A 22,474-nucleotide genomic window follows, 5' to 3' on the forward strand; every position below is an offset into this window, starting at 1 on the left:
AATTCAGAGTCATTAGTTTAAATACAAGCCCTTTATTCCTGCATCTTAAAACAACCATCATCTCTTTTTTAAATTGCATCCTAGTTGGTATTAAAACTCCTATAATAAATAAATATCACCTAAAGTATGTCGTTACTTTACGACGGTGAGTCTTTTGTCTAAAAACTGGAGTGCACTGCTCATACTAATGAATGACTCATAAAACAAATACACTTCATGGCCATTAACCACCTGTAACTAATGTATGAAGGACACTTCTACAGTGGAAGATAAATATGTCCCTCATGGCCCAGAGAGAGAAAACTCATTACTGCTCCAGCTAAGAAATATTTAAATTCAGTATTGTGTGTAGACCATTTCAGTTACAGTTAACATTTAAGACCCCTGTTTAATTCCTGTCTTAATGCATGTGAATGACATAAGCTGATAGGAAGTTGTCTAGCAATGCAATCGTGTATAGGCTATTAAATATGGATATATGTAAATAATACGTTAGTATAAAGAGAGGGCTTTACAATTAAGTTATAGTTAACGTTAACTATCTATTGAATTACAATTATTTATTATAATTATAATTATGTAATAATAAATATTATTAATTATAAATAATATATATTATATTATATATATATATATTATTATAATTATATATATATATATATATATATATATATAATTACAAAACTGATATGTTGCAGATACGGCTTATTGTTAACACTAAAAACGTGTAGCGTTAGCTTGTATCCCTTGTAGTAAACAGCTTTCACACACGTGTTGTGCAGGAAGTTAGCTAGCTCAGTAGCTAAGAAGCTATCCCAACACGATGACGTCACTCTTCCACAGGTGCTAACCGGAAGTTAGCTTAGCCCTGATGCTGCTACATGGCGCTCGGTGACGTAAAAATCACCTATTTCACAATTTTAATGATCATAAACTGAAAGTCTTTGATAATCGCCACTGTGTGTCTTTGTTCGACAAACGTACAAACTTACCGGAACAACGTGGACTTACCGTTGGACCGTGCGGCGTCCTCAGACTAGCCCCGTGTTGACATCACGAGACCGGTTAGCTCACCTGTCTATGCTCGCGATAAACTGCTGGAGGGTCGGGATAATAAAAGAATAAAATACTGACACAATACTGATGTTTCCCCCCCCAAATATCTCCATGCTGACTTACCTGTATTAGTAAAATATATATATTTAAAATAAATAAATATATTTAAAATAAAATGAAATATATTTATTTATTTAAATTTTTATATATATATATATATATATATATATATTCGTCTCATGTATCACCTCTTTTGATCGCTCATTTTAAATTTGTTTATTTGGCAAAAATATTTTTGATGGAAAATAAAGGCAGTTTTTAATGTGATCCAGTGATTAAAAAATAATACCAAAAAATATGAACACACTGGATTAATACAACATACCTCTTTATATTGGACTTTTACTGTTCATTTTTGTAAAAATATTTTAATGGAAAATTATTAAAAATAAATTTCCAATATCTTCTAAATCAATACCAAAAATATTATTACAACAGAAACATGGAAAAACGTGATTATTCAGTGATGTGGGGCAAAATAATATTTCACAGGAGTGAGCTCACATGATGTATTAAATGAGGACAAATTAATATATCTAATACAATATTTCCTTTGCATGTTTTTTTAATTAGATGCAAACAAATTAAAGAGATAATTCATCCTTTTTTCAATCCAACGTAACAAAGTCATAAAGTGCAAAAAGTGAGTATCTCTTTATTAAGGATAATACAATACAGTACGAATCAATTCAATCTGAATACACCTTCCATTCAGCAGATTCACATACAACGTACGTCTGTGGGATCAAATGTTTTTAATCTACTCTGGAAGTTCATCTCATTCTTACAACTTAGTTTATACGTTTTGAACGTCTCCTGCTGCTGCATATTTGTTGTTGTGCTGCTGTAAAAGGATTACAATGTCAGATCATATCTCATCCTCCGTTGTTGCAGCACAAACACAGAGAGAGAGAGAGAGAGAGAAAGCTACAGTGAGGTTTCAAAGTGCAATTTTTCAGCTTCGACAACCAAAAGTTACTTCTGGTCAACTTAAAGTTCACATGTTTATGGTCTGTTATAAATGAAGAGGAACCACACATCTATTAAGGAAACGTCTACTCTGCAAAGTGAAACAGCTTTCATCACGTTAGTGTTGAAGAACTGAGGTCATCGTCTCATATTTGGAAGAATCTGTTAAAATTAGCTAAATATGAAACTGATGAACTCGCTGAATGTCACACAAGAAAATGCTGAATTAGCCTTCTATACTTTTACAACTTTAAATGACGTCTTATATTTCAGTTCTCATAAACCACAACCAGCGGTCTCTCAACTGAAAGGTGCTGCGGATGATTTATGTGAAATACTTATTCAAAATAAAACTTCTTAAATTCAACATAACTTTAATTATACAAGAGTTCATTTGTAACTGGAAAGCTCCTCATCTCAATAAATCAGTTATCTTCAACCACATGCATGACAAAAGACCAGGTTATGTAAACTACAGTACTTCTACAGCAATCAGATTAAAATAAACCTTAATACAAATATATACAAAGTAAAAAGATGAGAAAAGCATAGGTGACAAAATCGTGGTTATTTCCGACAGCGAAAAAGACACCACAGCAAGCAAAGTAGTTTAAAATCATATCAAACTCTTTAGTTCTGTACACTCAGAAGAATGAGTCGTATGTCCTGAACGGGATCAGAGCGTCCGTTCATCACAGGTTCACGTAACGTAAGGTGTGTCATGTGGGGTATAAACATGCAGGGTTACGTCGCACAGACCACAGAACAGCTTCACTGGTGGGAAACAAAGTTGGTTTTACAGTCTGACCAGAAACTCAAGAGTGCGTTAGAACATTTTGGGGAACAAATTCACTTTCTGCCGGAGAGCGAGATGAGACGATCGATGCCTCTCACAACAATCTTCTCATCTAACGATCCAAAAGAAAGTGAATAAGCTCATTTTTTTACTATTTATTTGAATTTCACAACTATGAATATCAGAGTCAGACTCACCAGCCCTCTGTGAGTCTGCGGGCCGACCTCCTTTGTCTCAGCTTCTGTCACATCAACATGAAAGGGTTCATATCATAAAGTCTTCCTCACCCATGTTGATTAAACCCAAAAAATACTGTAAGACCTGTACTTTTGGTTAATGTGTGTTAACTTAATAGATTATAATTTATTATAACATACCACAAATACAGGATTTTTTACGTATTATCACACACATTTCCCATAAAGCACCACATCTACAATACGTGGGTTACAAAGAGCATCCTGGAATATTTTTTGTAAGGACTTAAAAGAGACAAAGGTTTAATTTTCCAAACCTGTCGCGAGGAACAAAAGGAGGAGGAAACCCTGCTGGTTTCGTCTGCGTCGTTAGCTTTTATTGAGACAAATCTCCTCCTCGGTGAAAGGGACATTTTGTGTTGCAACATGTCCGTGTGTACTTGGTGCGAGTTGACTCCTCCTGTCACCTCATTGGCTCAGTGTGCTGCGTGTTAAGGCCTGTGCGGGTGACCCGCCTCATCCGCCAAGTTGAGGATGTAGCCGGCTATGTCGTCCTCTGTGGGGAAATCAGACATTACCCACGATTCATTGGCAGCGGTCACTTGCAGGCGACATATGGGACAGTTTCGGCTCCGCCCGCTCCTGCAGACAACAGGAGAGAGTTTTACATACAGACACCTTTACATAATTAGCACAGCAATACAATAATGAATTCAAGCTTTAATCCTTCATCTCACCATTTATCAATGCACTTCTGGCAGAAGCTGTGTGCACAGGGCAGAATGAGGTCGGCCTTTCCGTCCATACAGATGCAGCACTCCTCCTCATCCGTCAGCTGCTTCACTCTGAACGGCCACACGAACAGAGAACAAATACAAAGTTTTCATTATCTAAAAAAAAAAAAAAAAAAAAAAGAAGGTATTACTTTCCCCCGCCCAAAAAAATCTTATTTTGGAATGAAATGCCTCGTGTTGGATGAATCTTAATGGCTTACTTTAAAAGGATTTGCCTGAGAAAAATATATTTCGATGTACTAAAAATGCATGGAAATGCAAAACTGATCCCCTTCAGCCTCCTCCAGCTCCTACTATGGACGGGAATTCATCCAGAGGGCTAAACAGTCATTCTGCTGCTAAATAACTTCTTAAATCCATCATTTCAGTTCCCCTGGGACATTTAAAAAACACGTTTCTGTTGTCCAGCAGCACTGACATCTAGTTAGTAAAAATAAATAAAAGCTTTAAAACGGCATTAATTAATTTATTTTCTAAAACACAACATTCATATATTATCACGTCTATGAAGTTGTTACAGAGAATGTGTCTGAGCAACATTAGCATTCATTTGGAACTGTGTTTCTGGTCACCTGATGAACGTTAGGAAATATTAAATTCTACTTTTAGCTCTGTTTTTAGTCTCCACCGTCTCCTGGCAGAAATATGGCAGCCTTTAATCACACGGTCATCTAATCAATAAAAATACTGATAAGTCCAGGTTCAGTTCAGGGTTGAACAGAGTGGTCATGACATCGTCCTCTTTCCCTTTTAGGAGTAGTAGTGTGAACCCCAACACCAGGAGAGAGAGTTGTAGATGTTATATGTAATATGGACGTAAATGAAACAGTTAATTTCCAATAAAAACTCTACTTTCAATGTAAAAAAGGAGGTTTCTTTGACTGTTTGTGGGCCCACTTCCTGTGCACCTACCTGCCCATCCACATGCTGGCCTGGCAGGAGTCGGTGGAGGACAGCTGGGCCGACGGGCCCTCGGTGGCGCCCTCTGCAGACAGCACCTCGGCGGCCTGGCTGGTGATGTCACGGTACAGCTGGATGAACTGGTACAGGTTCATGATGCGCGACGCTTCCATCGTACCGCTCTCTTTGTTGATCTAGGGTGAGACAAAGGCGATCACATGAGTGCATTATCACTCTAGTGATGCACAAACTCAACAGTGTGTTCCCTCTAAATGTAATTAAAGAACTCAACCACAGTACATGAGCACAGCTGGAATACTGGGGGAAACATGTAATATTTCTGCGTGCAATAACCTCAAACCCCTCCTTGTGCTCCACGATGAAAAACACTGATTCACAAGTCTCGGATACAGAGTGAAAGTATTAGATAAGGCTGCTTAACGTTTGATGCCCTGAAGACTCTGGTTAGAAGGATAACCACAACAAGGAGACACACGTGAACCCAATATTATCCTTGACCACACCTGCAGCTGTCCTCTTCTCTCCTACACAAGATTAAAGGTGTGCACAGATGCTCTTGTTGGCTCGTGATGTGTGTGGACAGGTTGTTAGGTCTCACCTTGGTGCAGAGGACCCTCACAGCCACCTTCCACAAGGCCGTGGCATCGGATCCTGGCTGCACCTCAAACAGCAGGTGCTTCTGCTGTCCAGTAGCGAGCTTGGCCGTTCTGAGAGAGATCCAGCAGAGTAGAAGAAAAGAGGGTATGTTAAACTCAAGAAACCATTCTGCAAACACACACATGCAAACACACACAAAGTTATGCCCAATGTTCGGAAACATTGCTACATTTATCCCTAAATTTAAATTGTGTTTCTGGCCAAAACTGCTGTGTGTTGTTTATTGTGTGCACTCTGCAGTTTAGGTACTGCTCACTCGCTAAACATGCTCTGCTGGGAACTCTCAATTCCACGGTCCCTCCACAACATTAAAGCGACTGGAAACCCGCTGTATGTTTGCACAATCGAACATCAACGTCCGGGACAGACTGCGACTTACACGTCGTTGAGTTCGGACACCCTCGCCAGAAACTCCTCGTAGGTCAGGTAGCCGCTGTCACGCACCAGTCCGGCGTGTTTCACCAGCTTCTCAGGCAGACGGGTCATCACCGACTGACCTGAGAGCTGCTGGCCCATCCTGGCAGCAGCAGCAGCACGTATAAAACAGCACTGGCAGAAAGCTGCTTCTCATTCAGTTCTGCAGAGCCTGTTGGCAAATTAACAGTTAAGCACTAATGAGATGAAAACGGCAATGTTGGGTGATAAGACTTGGCTCCAAGTCTTTGTTTCAGTTTATCACATGAGGGTTCAGTGTGAAGGACTTTGACATGTGGACAGTAGGAGCCAATGTTGTGATTAAAGGACGAGGGTCTCAGGACAGCGGGTGTCGTATGGCGTACAGATTGTAAAGCCCCTTGAGGCAGATTTGTGATATTGTGATATATAAGTATAAGTAAAGATTGACTTGTTTTGACATTGTAGAGCGTTAAGATTTGGAGCTAAGGGGCCTAACTCAACCTTTGACAACCAGCCCCAGACCAAAAGGACATTTCTGTGAGTGTCCACATATTTATGAGTATACAGCCACACTAGTTGTGTATTCACTTAAACTGAACCTACTAGTTTTCAAAGTCCATGTTGTTTTCAATGAATCCAGAATCACTTAGCCTATAAAAAAATTATAAAACAGCAATAACAACTTCAACGAGCCAAACCCGACATCTTAAAATGTCCTCTTTTATGCCAGATACCCAAAAACATCTAGATTACAATAATACATGAGAAAGAAAATCAGGCCATCTTCTCACTTGAGAGGCTGGAATCAGAGATATTTCTAAATGTTTCCTAAATGTTTCACTACATCTGCTGACAAATGACTGACACAAGTAAAGAATGGTCAAAATAGTTGCCAATCTTCTTTATTCTGTGATCAACTAATCAATTCATCGACTAATATTTTCAGCACTAAGCCAGCTAGTCAGGCATTAACTAATGAGCACCTCTTTGATTCAATCAAGAACAAACACATCCTGTCTAATGAGCTCATTAGAGTAACGTTAACACTAACTTAACACATCTAATTAACAGTTGACAACATCTCAACTTTGTCATTAGGAACTCAGATAAACAACCAAATCCACAATAACGTAGTTGCAGGATCTCACCTGTATTAGCTAAATTAGCATAATGACGTCCTACTGACCAGTAACGTTAGCTGTTAAGCTAACTGAACAAACGTTAAATATTGTTCATGTCACTGTGGTGAATGGTAGACTAATTCTTAAAGTTAAAAACACATTTCATTTTAGATATAATCCACCAACCTCAGTTCAAACACGATTTGCTAATCTTAGTCGGTTAATACTTCTCAACAGCAGTTTGCTAACGACAACTAGCATCATTTTTAACGTAAATAACCAATAAATAAAGCCATGAAAGATGATAAATTAAAAATATGATCCTCTGTTGTGACATCAGGAGGGAAAAAAGAAGCTTATTTTCTTACCAAACACTTGACAACGTTAAAGGCGAGAGGAGTGGGAGTCCAAACTTCACTCTTCGCTGTTAGCTTCGGTTTGTGTTGACACAACACGGTCGCCGTTTGATGACGTCGCAGTAAAGCGTCTTCTTCTTCTTGTTTTTCTTTGGGGTTTAACGGCAGTTTGCATCCTTGATGTTGCACTACTGCCATCTCCTGGAGTTAATTAACTCCTACATCGTCCAGCATGGCCGTTTTTTAAAACCTCATTAGTTTGTTGTTTGGTGTTCTGACTAATCATCTTCTATCTTGTCCACTTTGACTTTACTCTTGCTCCTCTTAGCTCAACTCTTTCTAATGTCTCCCGTCATGTCCTTTCTCTCTGAAACACATTTCCAGCAACTAACAAGCAAATACAGTGTCTGGTACCTGATACACAAACACCGGTTGGATGCTTCACTATGATGTTCAGATTACTGTCCTATTTATTAAACTCGGTCATGACCTCTTTTATATTAATCCATCTTACTATGAATTCCTCGTGCCCATAAAACTCACTCACCAACTGAACTTTTAATTGTTTCAGTAGTTTCAAACCGACCACTAACGTTTCTAGAAGCCACACAGGTGTAATAGGCCACATTGCAGTTGGACAAAACTCCTTTTCGTGCACTCAAGTCTCTTGCTGCCACGTCTCCTGTCCAGCTAAGACTTAATTAGTGTGTTTCCCAGCTGGCTTTCAGCACTCTCTTTTGTTGGATGACCATCTCCGTCTCCCCTCAGATTCATCCAGCAGTTTACAAGCAGCTGTGTCCATCAAAGACATTTCTCCTGCACACACTGGCCATGTTCTCACTTCTCTCAAAGTCAGGAATGTCAGGTCCCCATTCCACTCCAGACGTTTCCACACTTATCCTCCACATTTCTAGTACGCTCTCTCTAATAATCTCTGCTCTGTTGCTTAATCTCTGAGATAGAAAACACCATCACAGCGTACTAAGTGTTTAAAATAGATTCACATTATATAAGAAGAATAAGAACACAAATCAAATGTTTGATGTTTGTTTAGTCTGACTGGACATAACTTGACTATCTTTTCTTTTCTTTTTTTAACTGACGGGGGTAAGATGATGGAGATTGACTCAGATGACTTGTGGCTGCAGGAGGTGGAGGAGGTGAAGGAGGCAGCAGGTGGTGAAACAAGAGGATATGAAGAGAAATAGGACGAGAGAAGATGCATTTGATTCGGGAGGCAGGGGAGCAGAACAGATCACATCGGGACAGATATAAAGAGGATGAGATTATTAATATTGAAATAGTGTGATTCTATTTTTATTTAATTTGTAACAGTTTTTATGAGGTTTTGTTTTTAAACTTTCAAACCAAGATTTGAGACATTTTATTACATTTGCAGAGTAATTGTTAGTTTTCTGGTTCGGTTGCTGATTAATAATAATGTGTTTATGTGTCTTTGATTCTACCAGCAGATGGAAGCAAAGGACAAAGAAACTAAAGAGATACCTTCTTATAAAAGTGGTCAGACTAATCATGTATACAATACAGAATATAATTATTTTAACAAATGATGTGAAGTCATTGATGACGTCAGACGGATCAGCTGTTTGGTGACGTAACACTCACCATTGGTTTGTCTTCTGTCAAGAGGAAAAAGGGGAACTACCTCCTGGAGACGATCAAGTCCATCTTTGATCAGTCCAGTTACGAGGAGCTCAAAGAGATCGTGGTCGTGGTCCACCTGGCAGAAGTAATTCTGTCAGCTGAGCTGACAGAATTAAAGAAAGTCTAATGAGCCGTTTAAACCTCAGGTTCTTTTCTCCATTTCATATCTCTTTTAGATTGTTTTTAGTTTTAGAAGTAGGAAACAGTGCAGCACTGAACACATCCTCGCTCTCTTACTTTGGGTGCATAACTTCCTAAAAAGAAAGTCCCGAAAATATCTTGTTTCACTTCATACACAATTTCTATCAGTGATGGATAAATCGTGATTCTACACGTTTGTAACCAGGTTATAAAAATGTAAGAAAACAGACGCAATGTCCTTTTAAGGTGCTATGACAAACAAACAAAAGACAAGGAAGCAGTCATGTAGGAACAATTTTATACAGAGATTTAGGAAAAAGAACAACGGTATAAAGGCTCCATACTGTACAGAATCTGTCATTTTAATACACATTCACATTGAAAACAACCCAAGAAAATATGGATTGCTTTGAATCCCATGAACACAAACTTCCCAGAAGTAGTCCAGAATGAACTAGCGTCCAAAAATAACACTGTACAGACAGACGGGCGATATAAAAACCCGCTCTGTTACTTCTTAAACTGGCTCACGGGCTGCGTGGTCCATAAACTGATAGTTCTGATGATGAGCCATTCTTTCTGGCCGGCGGTGACGACTACTCGCACACACTCGATGTCGAAGGCGATCTTGTGGTCCACGCTGTCGACCTCGATGCCGCCGCCTTTAAACTCCCCTAACGTGATGTAGGAAGCGCACTGTCTTCCCTGTTTAGTGTCCACGGCCTTCTGTCCCACCTCCAGAGCCCCGTGGTGAAGGACGTCGTTCTGTCTGTCCTCCGTGCCCGTCACAATTTTAATTCTGCTGATTTTCGTCGATTTGTTGAAGATGATGAGAAAGAAGTCTCCCGTGCACGGAGGCTTCCCCCAGAAATACTCATCGACGGTGCTGTACGCCTTGGTGGCGTCGTAGTTTTCAAAGACGTTGATGTTTGTGTACATGCTGGCGGGAGGGTTGTCAGGAATGTCTATGGAGTCTTCCTCGAAGTCGTCGTCCTTCAGCTTGTTCTCGGCTCCTTTGTAAGAGGAGTAGTAGCCCATGTGCTGGAACAGCGAGGGCTTGAAGCGGATCACGTCCTTCTGGGCCAGCAGACCCCTGAAGTGGATGAGGAGCCAGTCGCAGGGCATTTCCTGGTAGAACATGAGGAGGAAATGAGCCAGACGTGGCAGGTCACTGGAGTGGTACAGCTTCCCGATGTAGCCCAGCTTGGAGAACTCCAGCATCACCCAGTAGGAACCTTCCCTGGAGGTGATCACCTTCTTCAGCGCCGTCAGGAAGTTCCTGGAGCAGCGCACGTCATCCTCTAGCATCATGTAGAAGTGAGAGAGGTTTGTGCAGAAGTTGAGGAGGAAAGCGTAGTCCACGTTCTGCTTGGAGCGGAAACGGACCCGGTCCTCCGGGTCGTTGTAGTTCCTTTTCAGCCCGTCCAGAGACGGATAGTACTCCTCTGGGGCCTGGATCACCAGGAGGCGTCCGGCTATGATGTGGTGGGCAAACTTCCTGGTGATTTCCTGCACCAGGTTCTCACACCAGGCCAGGTCAAAGTCTGCCAGGTGGACCACGACCACGATCTCTTTGAGCTCCTCGTAACTGGACTGATCAAAGATGGACTTGATCGTCTCCAGGAGGTAGTTCCCCTTTTTCCTCTTGACAGAAGACAAACCAATGGTGAGATACTCTGTGAACAGAAATCATCTGAGTCACTTCATTATGCAACAAAAACCGACATCACGGCAGCGTCGCCTTGGTGGAAATACATACTTTTTCGCGGCAAAGGAATTCCCGCGAGGTAGCGATACGTCACGTTAATAGTCCCGGAGAAATTGGACAGATCTGTGAACGTGTGGACGTATCGCTCAGAGGTTGAAGGATGCATCTGCGTCTCTCCCAGCTGCCTCTTCTCAGCTTCCTAAGAATAACAAATGACAAGCACACGCTGAGTCAAGGCCGGTGGTGGAGGAAGTATTCAGATGACTAATGACAATTCATTTTCTCTCAATCGATTAAACGACTTTTAATCATTTTCATTTCCACTTTTCATGCTTTGTGTGCAGAAACCTGAATTTGTAAAGTAACTAAAGCTGTCAAATAAATATAGTAAAGAAAAAAGTACAATATTCCCCCTGAAATGTAGAAGTATAAAGTGGCATGATGGAGAAAATAACTAAAGTACAAGTACCTAAAATGTGTACTTAAGAGCAGTACTTGCATACATGTATTTAGTTATATTCCACCACTGGTAACAGCAGAACTGGTACATTAAACTCATCAGTATAAACCTGTGGAAGGGGAGACATCTTACCAGCACAAATCCATCGTCCATGTAAAGGTTGAAGAAGAGGAGGAAGGCTATGAGGAAGCCGAGGAAGGGGAACATGGAGCGTTTCCTGAAACACCTCATCTTCTCCACGAACTTCCACATGAGCATAAAGATCACTGCGAGAAATCAGAGATGAAACAGAAAGATGCTCATCAAAACTTAAATAAAGATGAGAGAATGTACACAACGCTACATATATACAGTATATATACAGTATATATACATATATATACAGTATATGTTGCAGTCTGTTGATGAAGAGCAGGTAGCACCTTTATTTACTGGGCTGATGAGAGCCGAAGGACTGAACCAAAACAATACAGCTGTGGGCCGTAAAACAAGACACTGCTTTCACATTTCACACGCTCCTTCGATCCATTGTTCGTGTACAAATATCGATTAGTGCAGCTGTAATGAAAAGACTCATTAGACCCTGAAGCGGGATGGATATTCATCTTTAATTGGGGCTGTGATGAGGTGCTCCTCCCGACAGATGTGGCGCTCAGCGCTGACACGGAGATACCGAAGAAAGCCGATTTTCAAAGCTGTATCATTTGATTGTTTGCTAATAAAGGATCATTTCTGTCGTTAATCTAACCGCTCACGACGTGAAACAGTCATGTGTTTCACAACCTAACAAGCACCGAAGAAACAAATGCCTCCCGTTTCAGTGTGATGTTTACTCCTAGTGTTGACAGTCTTTTAAGTAAAGAAGAATCTCTCTCCGTCCTATTTGGCACCTCATCTAAGAAACTACCGATCCCACGACACCCTCCCTAATTCTGATGTTGCGTAACACAAGAACGACGCCTTTCCATGAGAGGAACCGTGAGCTTCTACCCCCCCCCCCCTCGGTGACGGGGACAATTATGGCAAAGGCCTGCTCGGCTCGCCGCTGAGCCAAATAACTCAATAAACAACTTGTGTTATCATCTGCCATCTGCCAGAGAAGTAAGCCATTTTGTGTTTCTGCCACGAAAAAAAAAAGAGCTCCACCTTGGAGCGGCAAGAGTAAGAGGGAAAAACACAATGACAGCTGTGAGTCAATATTATGAGAGCCCTCCACACACACACACACACACACACACACACACACACACACACACACACACACACACACATCCTGCAAAATCAGATATTGAGGCGACGAAAGAATATCTAACAAGGCGAAATAAGGGCCACATGCAGAAAGAAATACCGCAAATAAATTAGATTTTTGTTTGCTTTCTCCGAGTGAATCTAAACAACAAACAAGCCTCCCATAGGTCACGTACATTTATATGGAAATGAGGGTTTGTCTATGAATAAATAAGCACCATTTGTTGGGTCTGTTTGCTTTAGTTTAAGAAACGCTGCTCTGCCAAGTTGTTTTTCTTTTCTTTTGTGATTTTTTCTTCAGCAAATTATCGGCGTGTTCGCCCGCGTGAGCTCATTTCTACGACTGAAGTCATTTTAGATTAGAGCCAGTGAAAGGATAACAGGTAGAGAGGAATACCAATGAGTCCTACAGGAGGGTTCCTCTTCAACTCTCTCCAGAGCACAGAACCAGAGGACATTCCTCCACTTGTCTTTTGTTTTATGAATGAAAGAAGGAAGCAGTTTTTAATATTAGTACAAGTCTCTTTTGGTTTACAGGTAAATCTTCTGGATGAAAAAACTAAAGTAAGAATGAAGCTGAGCGATTCAGACGTTTCCCCGGATTTCCATCGACGCTGCTTCAACAACAGCAAATTATGATGAAAGGAACAGACTAACTTGTCCTCAGACTTGGGAGCACTGCAGCAGGTTTTTATTAAATTAGTGGGTACTACTCTCTTAAATTGCACATGAAGGCGGCCGGCAGTCGCGCTCTCTGTTTATACGGCAGCAGAAAGGATTTCTTCTTTTCTCCTCCCTTCCGACGTAAATGTGATGTTGCTGATCAGTCTGAACAGTCACGTGTCTTTCAACTTAAAATGGAATGAACCCAGTCTTCATAGCCCCAACCACATCTTAACTGTAGTTTATTACCATAGACTCACTTTGATGTCACCCGTTGGTTTGTGGACTGAAGTTCTGAAGCCTTCAGTTCAGCATTTTGGCCGTCGCCATCTTGTTTTGTGCAACCAAAAGTGACACGAGAGGGCGGAGCTTCAAGTAGGTGAAACATTTTTAGGCGACCAAAAATGTTACAATTAACTTCATGAACTGAAAACACACTGTGAAAGAGTTAAAGTTGTAAGACGGAAACACGGACAACTCTTAGACCGGACAACACCGTGGTAGCGACCTGTCAATCACAAGGTAGCCCCGCCCCTAAAGCATACCCTGCTTTATGGTGTGTTTGACTCTAAATGGACCATAATGTACTAAATGAACATCATGCTGTACTGAAGAAGACTTGAAACTAGAGATTGAGACCATAAACTCATGTTTACCATGTTTACTGAGGTAATAAATCAAGAGAGAAGTAGAGTCATTTTCTCATAGACTTCTATACAACCAGAGGAGTCGCCCCCTGGTGGACACTAGAGAGAATGCAAGTTTAAGTCACTTTAGTATTGCCTTCACCAGAGTTAGGTTTGCAGAGACGTTTAAGTAGATGATGGTGGTTATCTTCCACACTGTAAAACCACACAATGAGGAACAAAGAGAGGTGAAACAAAAGGCTGCACAACCAAAGAAAGAGGATATAACCACTTCCCGATGTTGCCCCGTGAAGTCCCACCATTGCTAGTATTTAAAGCCTCTTGCGCTCAGATTACCCATCATGCAATGTACTGTTTGTACAGGACTTAAGTGTACTTTAATTCTGATGGCCTTCTTTACAGAGCTCACACCAGAAGAAGCGTGAAAGAACAGAAATAAACACACTGACTGCTGAGGATCCCGTGTGCTCATGGAGTCCATAATGTGAACCAGCTGTCATGTAGATGCATCACTGTGGAGTCTTGTGGCGCTGCAGCAACAAGTATCTCATCCATCTTTTATTATTATTCAGGGAAGGTTGTCTTTTTTTTTGCTGAGAAAGCAGACTCTGTTTCACACAGAGACACACTCGGGAGCCTCCCAGTACGATCACCACAGCCCTTTTTACTGGTGCGGGCTTTGCTGCCGCTACCGAAGCAAATTGGGATGAAGTGCCTTGCTGAAGAGCACCTTGATGGAAGTTGTTGAATTTAAGGCGTCACTCATTTATTCTCCACAATCAGGCTTTCACAGCTGGTTCTAGTTATTGACTCTGAAACCCTCCAGCAACAAACTCGTCTCCTTTAACGTTCATTCAGGCTGCAGGCCGACAATTTTACAAATTACTGCTCAAATCAGACTTTTTTCGGGTTGTTAATCTTCATTTGAGGATCTGTTTGTGATGCGAACTGACAGGGGACGTGCAAAAAAATCCATAAAATGTGCAGAATCGCACCAACATAAAGGCATTTTCTATCCCAGCTGAGGTTGTTCTACTTGTTTTCGGCTGTGCTTTCGGCTGTGCTTTCTGTCTTTGTGACGGCTTTTTTCTGTCCTAATGGGCTGAAAACGTTGAGATCGGATGATCCTACAAAACGCCGGATTACGTCCAAGGTCCTCCACTGATGCATGAAGATCAGTTTACTCATCACAAGTAGTACCACTCAGTTAAATTAGGCCCTTTATGATTCTGGAGGAGCTCTCTGGTCCAAATTGAAATATCTCAACAACTATCAGTACAAAAGTATAAATATAAAACTCTCTGACTTTTTATTTAGTGCCATCATCGGGTCAAAGTGTGACATCCAATACTTAAGTACTTGCTACAACCTTTGCTCATCCCAATTTGTATTAACTTGCATTCTCTCTAATGTCCACCAGGGGGCGACTCCTCTGGTTGTATAGAAGTCTATGAGACAATAATCCTACTTCTCTCTTGATTTATTACCTCAGTAAACATTGTAAACATGAGTTTATGGTCTCAATCTCTAGTTTCAAGTCTCCTTCAATTGTCAGTTGTGGATTAATACATAATTCGTGCTCTCGTGAGTATTTTGGGGCTCCAGACTAACTTTGTTCACCAGCGTCTCGAAAAACAACTTCAACTGTCCCGAAGTGAATGTAAACCGCCTTAAAATCTAAATGTTGTTCCTTTACTGTGTTGTTATCATCTGTAGTTGTTTGAGGCATTAAAATGTTGACGAAGTTTTGATAGCCCAACTGAAAAAAGAAGTCACACTGATGATAAAATAACCCAGATTACTGTGTCTTTCCCTTCAATGACCCTGCCTGGTGTTACCTATTCATGACGTGTTGTGTATATTTTTACATTGCGTCGATGTCTTTGTCGCCGTATTGTGTATATTTGTGTTTGTGGTGGCATCTGGGGATTAATTCTATCCTATTATATCTGAGCTACCTGTGGTTTGTTGTTGTTTTATATCTAGTTAATGTAAAACACCTGGAGATCAATAACAAGTAATAAGTATCTTTTAACATTTTAAAGAAAACATATTACTTTATTTTCGTTTTCATCGACTCTGTTTTTTATGTTGTTTTTAGAAACACTTCATTCATCTTTCTACGATTCTTGCTGCTGTTTGTGTCTTTGAACGCTCTGTAAACTGCATTTCAGTGCAGAACCTTGTATAAATAAAAGCAGACTGAGTGATTTCCCTTCAAAGTGTCTCGAAAGTTTAGCGCCATCTGCAACCTGAGCAGTAATAAAGATAATGCCTCTGCACTAAGATGTTGAGGAGTAGATCATCGAGGCGCTGCGATGTGCTCTGGAATCCGTGCCGAGGGCTCTTAATGGCTTTCTTTTTTTAAATCCCTTCTAGTTTATGAACTTCACAGAGCCTTGTGGAACTCTGTGAATATAATTTAATACACAATGCGCGTCTTAGACACTATATCCAGCTATTATTCTCCATCTCCATCCTGCCTCAGCGGGCCTCGGGCAGAGAGCTAATGTGGGTCAAAGCGCTGACTGCTGAGAGGAGAGCCCATCCTCATTACGGTCCCCACCGCTGGGACCGAAGAAGCCTTTCATGTTCGTCTTTGACCTGAAAGGTAAATACACTCCAGATGCAATTTACATGAACTGCAGGCCTGCTGCAGCACGCCATCGCCACGCTGCAGAAGCAGAGAGCCGCGTCTGCTGAAGACTCCTTTAACCTCGAGGACTGTGCAGCTGCCGCTTTGCAGGCGACCGTGATCACTGATTACAGAGATCCGATTACTTTAAACGATCTAAAAAAACAGGTTTCATGCAGCACTCGTATGTTGCAACAGATCTGAGTTCAAGTTTGAGTTTTGTGCTTATGTCCGCTGATTAACTACAATAACAGAAATGCCAAATATATGTTATATATAAAGTTATATCTTGTCTTATCTTATCTTTAATAATGACAATAAAGTGTCTTGAATGTTGAATCTTTAAGGCGACTCGTCGCTATTTCATAGATTTCTGTTCACCGAAGCGCTTAAACAACTTTTTGTGTGAATTATTCATCTGTGAAACGTCTCAGAACTCATTATCAAATATTAGCGTGCTGTGACGCTAAACTGAGATGTCAAAGATGGTAAAGATGCAGAATCTGCTTCAATCAGCCTGTTAGCATTCTCACCGAGGATTCTGACATTTAGCTCAACGCAACTGGAGAGTGGCTGCATTTCACAACCACGATTACATTTTATTAAATTTTCACATGACGCAAAATTATGCATTTTTTTCAGGTTCAACGCTGACTGAAGATGCATATCGTTCCTCATTATATGAATTCATATGGAGCTGTGATCAGAAGCTACAGAATAGACAATAAACACTGTTTTTACATCTCAGAGGAGAAAAGCTCAAGTTTTAAAGTCCGCGTTTCTAAGCTTCCTGTAATAAGCGGTATGAATATGGAGGGCTGTTTCAGTGAATCCATAAGCAGAATATTAATGAAGAGGAAATGCTTTCAAAAAATACAATTAATCTCGTATAAAATGGCTCCTCGGGGCCTCTAATGAGATGCCATTTTAATGTGTGTTGAACAAAAAAGCCATTTGGTAAACACCATTGTTCATTTCTCTGTTGTCAGGAAGTGTATGAAGCCACACGGACCCTGCTGAGTGTGTGTGTGTGTGTGTGAGTGTGTGTGTGTGTGTCTGTGTGTGTGTGTGTGATGCAGGAAAACAGGCAGCAGGAGAGTGTCTCTGATGAGATCGTGTTGCTGCTGTTGCTTTAAATGTTCACTGATTTTATTTGAATGAGCTTTTTAACACATTATTTAATTTTGCTGAACAGAACATAACAAATATTTGTTAAAGCAGTTTTTGTTTGAGTAGTTTTTTCTTATGCGGAGGACAGAGGATGACAGAGAGCAAATAAGGTTTACCCCCCCCCCGATGTACCGTCTCACTAAAGTACTAAACCAGATCTCAGCTGGTATGTTGTCACAAGTACAACAGACTTATACTTTTCACCCGATAGAGACCAATGCAGTGGTGCTTTTCCTTCTTCCAAATTCTAGTGTGGACTCTTCAAAGCAATATTTTTTGTTCCTAGCAGTTGCTCTTGCAGCTTCCATGTTGACTGGAAACGACTAACCCAAATGTAGACGTCACTCAATACTGAAGAGCAGAACAAAAGACGAAGAAAACTGCTGACGTGAGACAGCAGTTACAGAGCGACACTATATCATTCATTTGGAGTCGTGGTTCTGGCAACCTGACGGATTTAAGCCCAATATTCACCGTCCTTTAAGCCTCCGACATGTGAGGCTACATCCACACTAACATCTCTCTCTTTTACACCGTTTCAGAAATAATCTCCGTCCATATCAACACGAATGAAAACGCATAACACATCTTATGTTTTTCCAAGTGTGATATATTTAATGTAAACATATGATTCTAGATAAAAGGGCACCTTGTTAAACTATTAAAGTGACAACTTTACAGCCAGATATCGAGGCCGGAGCAACATTCTGTGGACTTTAATAAGGGTCGCTGCGGGTTTGATTGAGGCACTGAAATGCAATTTCCTGGCCAGAATTAAAGTTGATGCACGGAGTCAGAGTCAGAGAAGAAATGTTAATGGAGTTCAGAGAGAGCGGGGCGGTGGAATCATCAGTGAGTAAACAGCGTTTCTTCCAGAAGAAAGCAAATCCTCCTCTGCTTCCAGCTGGGGAGCTTCAGCGAGCGGCTCTCTGCTCGGCTCGATGTGTTTACTTATTCATCAAGGTGGAGGGGGACCAGCGAGACTCTGGGCTCCAGCAGTTACCCTCTTCCTGCTGTTGGACAAGAGGGGCAGACCCCCATTAAAAATGCATTGGAAACAGGCGCGGCTGCAAGAGCTTTGCCAAATATTCATGCGCCCTCGCTGCATGTTTTGGTTGTCAGCATGCAGAGCTGATGCAACGCTCTCAGCAGAGAAGGTTTTTTTTTATTTTTAAGTTGATGCAGCATTTCGTCTTCGTTGCCAAACGGTTCTTCACAAAGAAGTGGTTTTCCATGTTTTGGCCAATTTACTGCAAATAATGTGCATGAACTGTTCTCATTCGTTTTGCACAGGCGAGAAGGAAGAAGTACCTCAAACTGCACTTAAGTACAGCGCTTGAGGTTATAAGTTAAAGCTGCGGTGGCCAAACTACAGGTGATTTTTAATTAAACAATCTAGAATATAGTTTAAGCATATTTCCAATAAATTGCACAGCGCGTACATCGCACTTCCCTGTTTAATTAGATACAGACTAGGCTGAATTTAGTGAAATAATTTACATTTGCATCGTGATCTTTTAAGATACTTGTTTTAAACTTACTCTTAATTTTGTATATTGTTCCTTGTTTGTATAACACACAATGAACCATTTCTGACTCTTGATTCTGATACTTTAGCCCATGAACAGAATCCAATATTTGGTCATTTCTACCTGTTTTAACTTTACTTCTTTACACATAATATATATGCAGAAGACCGTTTACTGTAGTAGAGATTAAAAGTATTGAATCAATTCAAATTAAAGTGAAGAGCAACAGAAACTTCACGTTCACTACCGTGACTCCTGGTATGTTTCTGTGCGTGTACGGTGCTGAACAGGAAGTGGTTTGATTGTCACAGGTTCTGACTTCATGAATCACTCCGTCTATTCGAGGCAAACAGCTCGTCTGATGATCATGTAGTGTTGAGGATCGGCGATGGGCCGCGATGACTAACGCAGCTGTTTTTTCAGCTTTCTGTGACGTCAAAGCCGAAACTGAATGGTGTAAGAATGACAGATTTGGGGGAAAGGCGGTGGACAGGAGGTGGGTGGTGGTGTGTTCAGTAAAGAGGGTCATTTTAGGAAACATGGTCACTTTGGAGACGATTATAGACGTCGATAACTTGGATAATATCTTCTTCTTGTGTTAGTTTATCCAGGCAAACATATTCTGGGAGCTAAAGCAACTAAAGGCGCTTTGCTCAAAGGCACGTGAGAACATTACAACGCTGCCAAAGATAAAAGGTAAAATATTAGTTTCTGTGTTTCATTTTGTCACATTTCTCTCTGCTGCTTCACTCACAGGTTTGAGCTCCATTAAGTTTTACTGGCGTCGGCTTCACTCGGCTTCACTCTGACAGACAGTAAAAGGTTGTTTATTCATTGGAGACACACTGCATGTGAGAGGAAGAAGAACTCAAATCCTTTACTTATCAGAAGTCCTGTTTCTGTGTGCCAACGTCAAAAATAAACGTACTGATAGTGAAGTGTTGGGCTGCACGGTGGTGTAGTGGCTAGCACTGTCACCGGTGGTGTCAGCTGGAATCGGCTCCAGCGACCCTCAACAGGATAAGCGGTTTGGATAATGAATGAATGATAGTGAAGTGTCCCGTCAGAGTGGTGGATCATTGTCGCATTAATATGTTGATGGTGCAATAAAATACAAAAAACATCAATAACTGGAGATAGGGAGGCATGAGAGGGAGAAATGTTTAAAATAAAAACAGGAAATAAATAAGGAAAAAAACTGGAAAGATGAAGGAAATGAGTCAGTACAGAACATATGGAAGAAACATAATTAATATTTTAGGGACTATTTAAGCTTCTCTCATGTTAAATCAAACTATTAGACACAGCAATCAGATACAGTGGTGGAGTGAATGTAATGAAGTAAAAGCCTCCTTAAATACTCAGATACCTTTAAGAACAGAATCTGTTTAAACATGTAGTGAGAGTGTGAGCGGGTAAACGCGGCTGCTCATCCAGACGGGAGTCTCGTTAAAAATAACCTGCATTCTGACGAGACAAGACGTCTGAAGTTTGAGCAGTTCGGCCTTTTATGAGTTTTAAGAGTTATGAGTTTCTAAATAGTTTGATTGGTCGTCTCTATAAAGGCCGATCAGACGAGGTTATCAGATGACGCATTGATTCTGAATTAAAAACGCTTTGTTAATGATTTTCCTGCTATTTAAGTTGCCTCTGAGAGCACCGGGCTGGTAATGAGGAGCTCGTCACGGTTCGTCTTGTCTCAGCAGCCTAATTGGTTAACATGTGTGCCGAAACCTCCTTTCAGCGCACATGTTTAATTAACCTGCAGACTGCAAATTAACCTTCAGGCCGGCATGTGTAACGGTTCAAAAATACTCTCTGTAGTTAACCGTTAACATCCCTACTTCATCATTTCACACGTCAAACCTTAATGGTGGCAATGTGGCATTATCAAAGGTAGGGGAAGGCAGCAGGTATGTCGTGGCCTGGTAGTACAACTGTAAAGCTCAGCGGTTATCAAATCACCCAATCACAGAGCTTTAAACCAGCAACCTTCCTGCTTTTTCAGACCTAATCCTGTCAACACAAGTTCCTGCATTTCCCTTTGCCCCGCCAAAGGATTGACACGCTGCGGATCTACCTGGGAGGAAATTAGTTTGTGAGGCCGGCGATGGAAGCACTCTGACTCATTAATCATTCATCGGGCAGAGGAGCGTCTGCTGAGAGACGATTCTCGGCGTTTAGACATCAGCGAGACTACAGTAAACACATTCTGTGAGTGCTGCTCTGTGGTCCGCACATATAATCTATTCTCCTGTTATTGCCTCTCACTTGCTGTGGGGCAATAGGGCGAAAGGGATGTGATATCACCCAGGACTTGCCAATAATAAAATTCCATCAGCGAGAGAGCACCGGGGGGGGGGGGGGGGGGGTGTCAACCCGGTCTGAGCCACATTTTCAATAACAAACAGCCCTCCTGTGAGGAGTCAACAATGCCCCAAGGTGAGACGCGTGCCATTTGTCACTCTGGATGCAATGTGTGTTAGATAAATGCAAAAATATGTGCGGGGGGGGGGGGGCAGATGCTTCACATCTGAAATGAAACTGCCTGAGAGGGAAATACAGACGTCATTAAGCATTCTCAAAGCCCATCACTTCCTCTCAGCTCTGCAGGAACAGGAGGAGAGGTGCATGCGTGTGAAACAGATCAGATGGAGAGACGCAACGGAATATGAGGGAAGAGGATGCTGGTCTCCATGGCGACAAGTGTTTAATGGAAACATTAGTCGGCTTTGAGACGCCCAGAATCTTTGTGACTATGAAACGATAACACTCGCTGTAAAAAAATCATCTTACAGCTCAGAGAGAGAGAGAGAGAGAGAGAGAGAGAGAGGGAGCGAGAGAGAGAAAGAGAGAGATGCTTTGGCAATACTGTTTCTAAACTTTCATGCCAATAAAGCAAATTGAATTGAATTGACAGAGAGAGAGAGAGAGCGAGTGAGAGACACAGAGAGCGACAGAAGGAGAGAGAGAGAGAGATGAGCGAGAGAGACATACACACACGATATACTGTATATATATATATAAAATGAATAATCAATCTTGACGTTATATATAAATGTTATTGTGTATTAATGTTAAGTGTTTATGTTATTGTATGTTTATTTTTTGATGCTTTGGCAAAACTGTTTTTAAACTTTCATGCCAATAAAGCCACCTTGAATTGAATTGAGAGACAGACAGAGACAGACGGAGAGAGAGAGACATAGACAGAGACAGAGAGAGAGAGTGAGAGTGAGACAGACAGAGAGAGAGAGAGAGAGAGAGAGAGAGAGTCTCTGAAGC

At 41.2% G+C, this 22,474-nt stretch overlaps 2 protein-coding genes across 7 annotated transcripts in view; both read right to left on the bottom strand.

Annotated features, from left to right (window-relative positions):
* Window positions 1-1,746: 1,746 nt before the first annotated feature.
* rnf141 (ring finger protein 141) lies at window positions 1,747-7,473 on the bottom strand. 4 transcript variants are annotated; one of them, XR_012953421.1, is made up of 8 exons: window positions 7,336-7,473; window positions 5,830-6,036; window positions 5,392-5,500; window positions 4,785-4,966; window positions 3,816-3,923; window positions 3,396-3,720; window positions 3,079-3,122; window positions 1,747-2,859 (listed from the first exon to the last, which is right to left on the bottom strand). XR_012953421.1 is itself a non-coding variant. In XM_076089592.1 (6 exons), exons 2-6 carry the CDS (start codon window positions 5,964-5,966, stop codon window positions 3,570-3,572), a joined length of 687 nt encoding a protein of 228 aa, XP_075945707.1. In that variant the 5' UTR covers window positions 5,967-6,036; window positions 7,336-7,473; the 3' UTR covers window positions 1,747-3,569. The 4 variants fall into 4 exon arrangements, 1 of the variants encoding a protein (XP_075945707.1); XR_012953419.1 differs by having other exon boundaries at window positions 1,747-3,122; XR_012953420.1 differs by having other exon boundaries at window positions 3,079-3,720.
* Window positions 7,474-9,413: 1,940 nt separating this feature from the next.
* The window catches only part of LOC142947776 (alpha-1,3-mannosyl-glycoprotein 4-beta-N-acetylglucosaminyltransferase C-like), a 46,923-nt gene continuing 33,862 nt past the window's right edge, over window positions 9,414-22,474 (bottom strand). For all 3 annotated transcript variants that reach the window (XM_076089595.1, XM_076089593.1, XM_076089594.1), the window contains 3 exons: window positions 11,430-11,563; window positions 10,889-11,036; window positions 9,414-10,805 (listed from right to left, as the gene is read on the bottom strand). In XM_076089595.1, the coding sequence (XP_075945710.1) occupies window positions 9,640-10,805; window positions 10,889-11,036; window positions 11,430-11,555 (1,440 nt within the window). In that variant the 5' untranslated portion in view covers window positions 11,556-11,563 and the 3' untranslated portion in view covers window positions 9,414-9,639. The remainder of the gene's footprint in view (window positions 10,806-10,888; window positions 11,037-11,429; window positions 11,564-22,474) is intronic.

Source organism: Anarhichas minor, unplaced genomic scaffold (assembly GCF_050575085.1).
Source record: "Anarhichas minor isolate MPS153535 unplaced genomic scaffold, ASM5057508v1 ptg000011l, whole genome shotgun sequence".
Classification (NCBI taxonomy): Eukaryota; Metazoa; Chordata; class Actinopteri; order Perciformes; family Anarhichadidae; genus Anarhichas; species Anarhichas minor.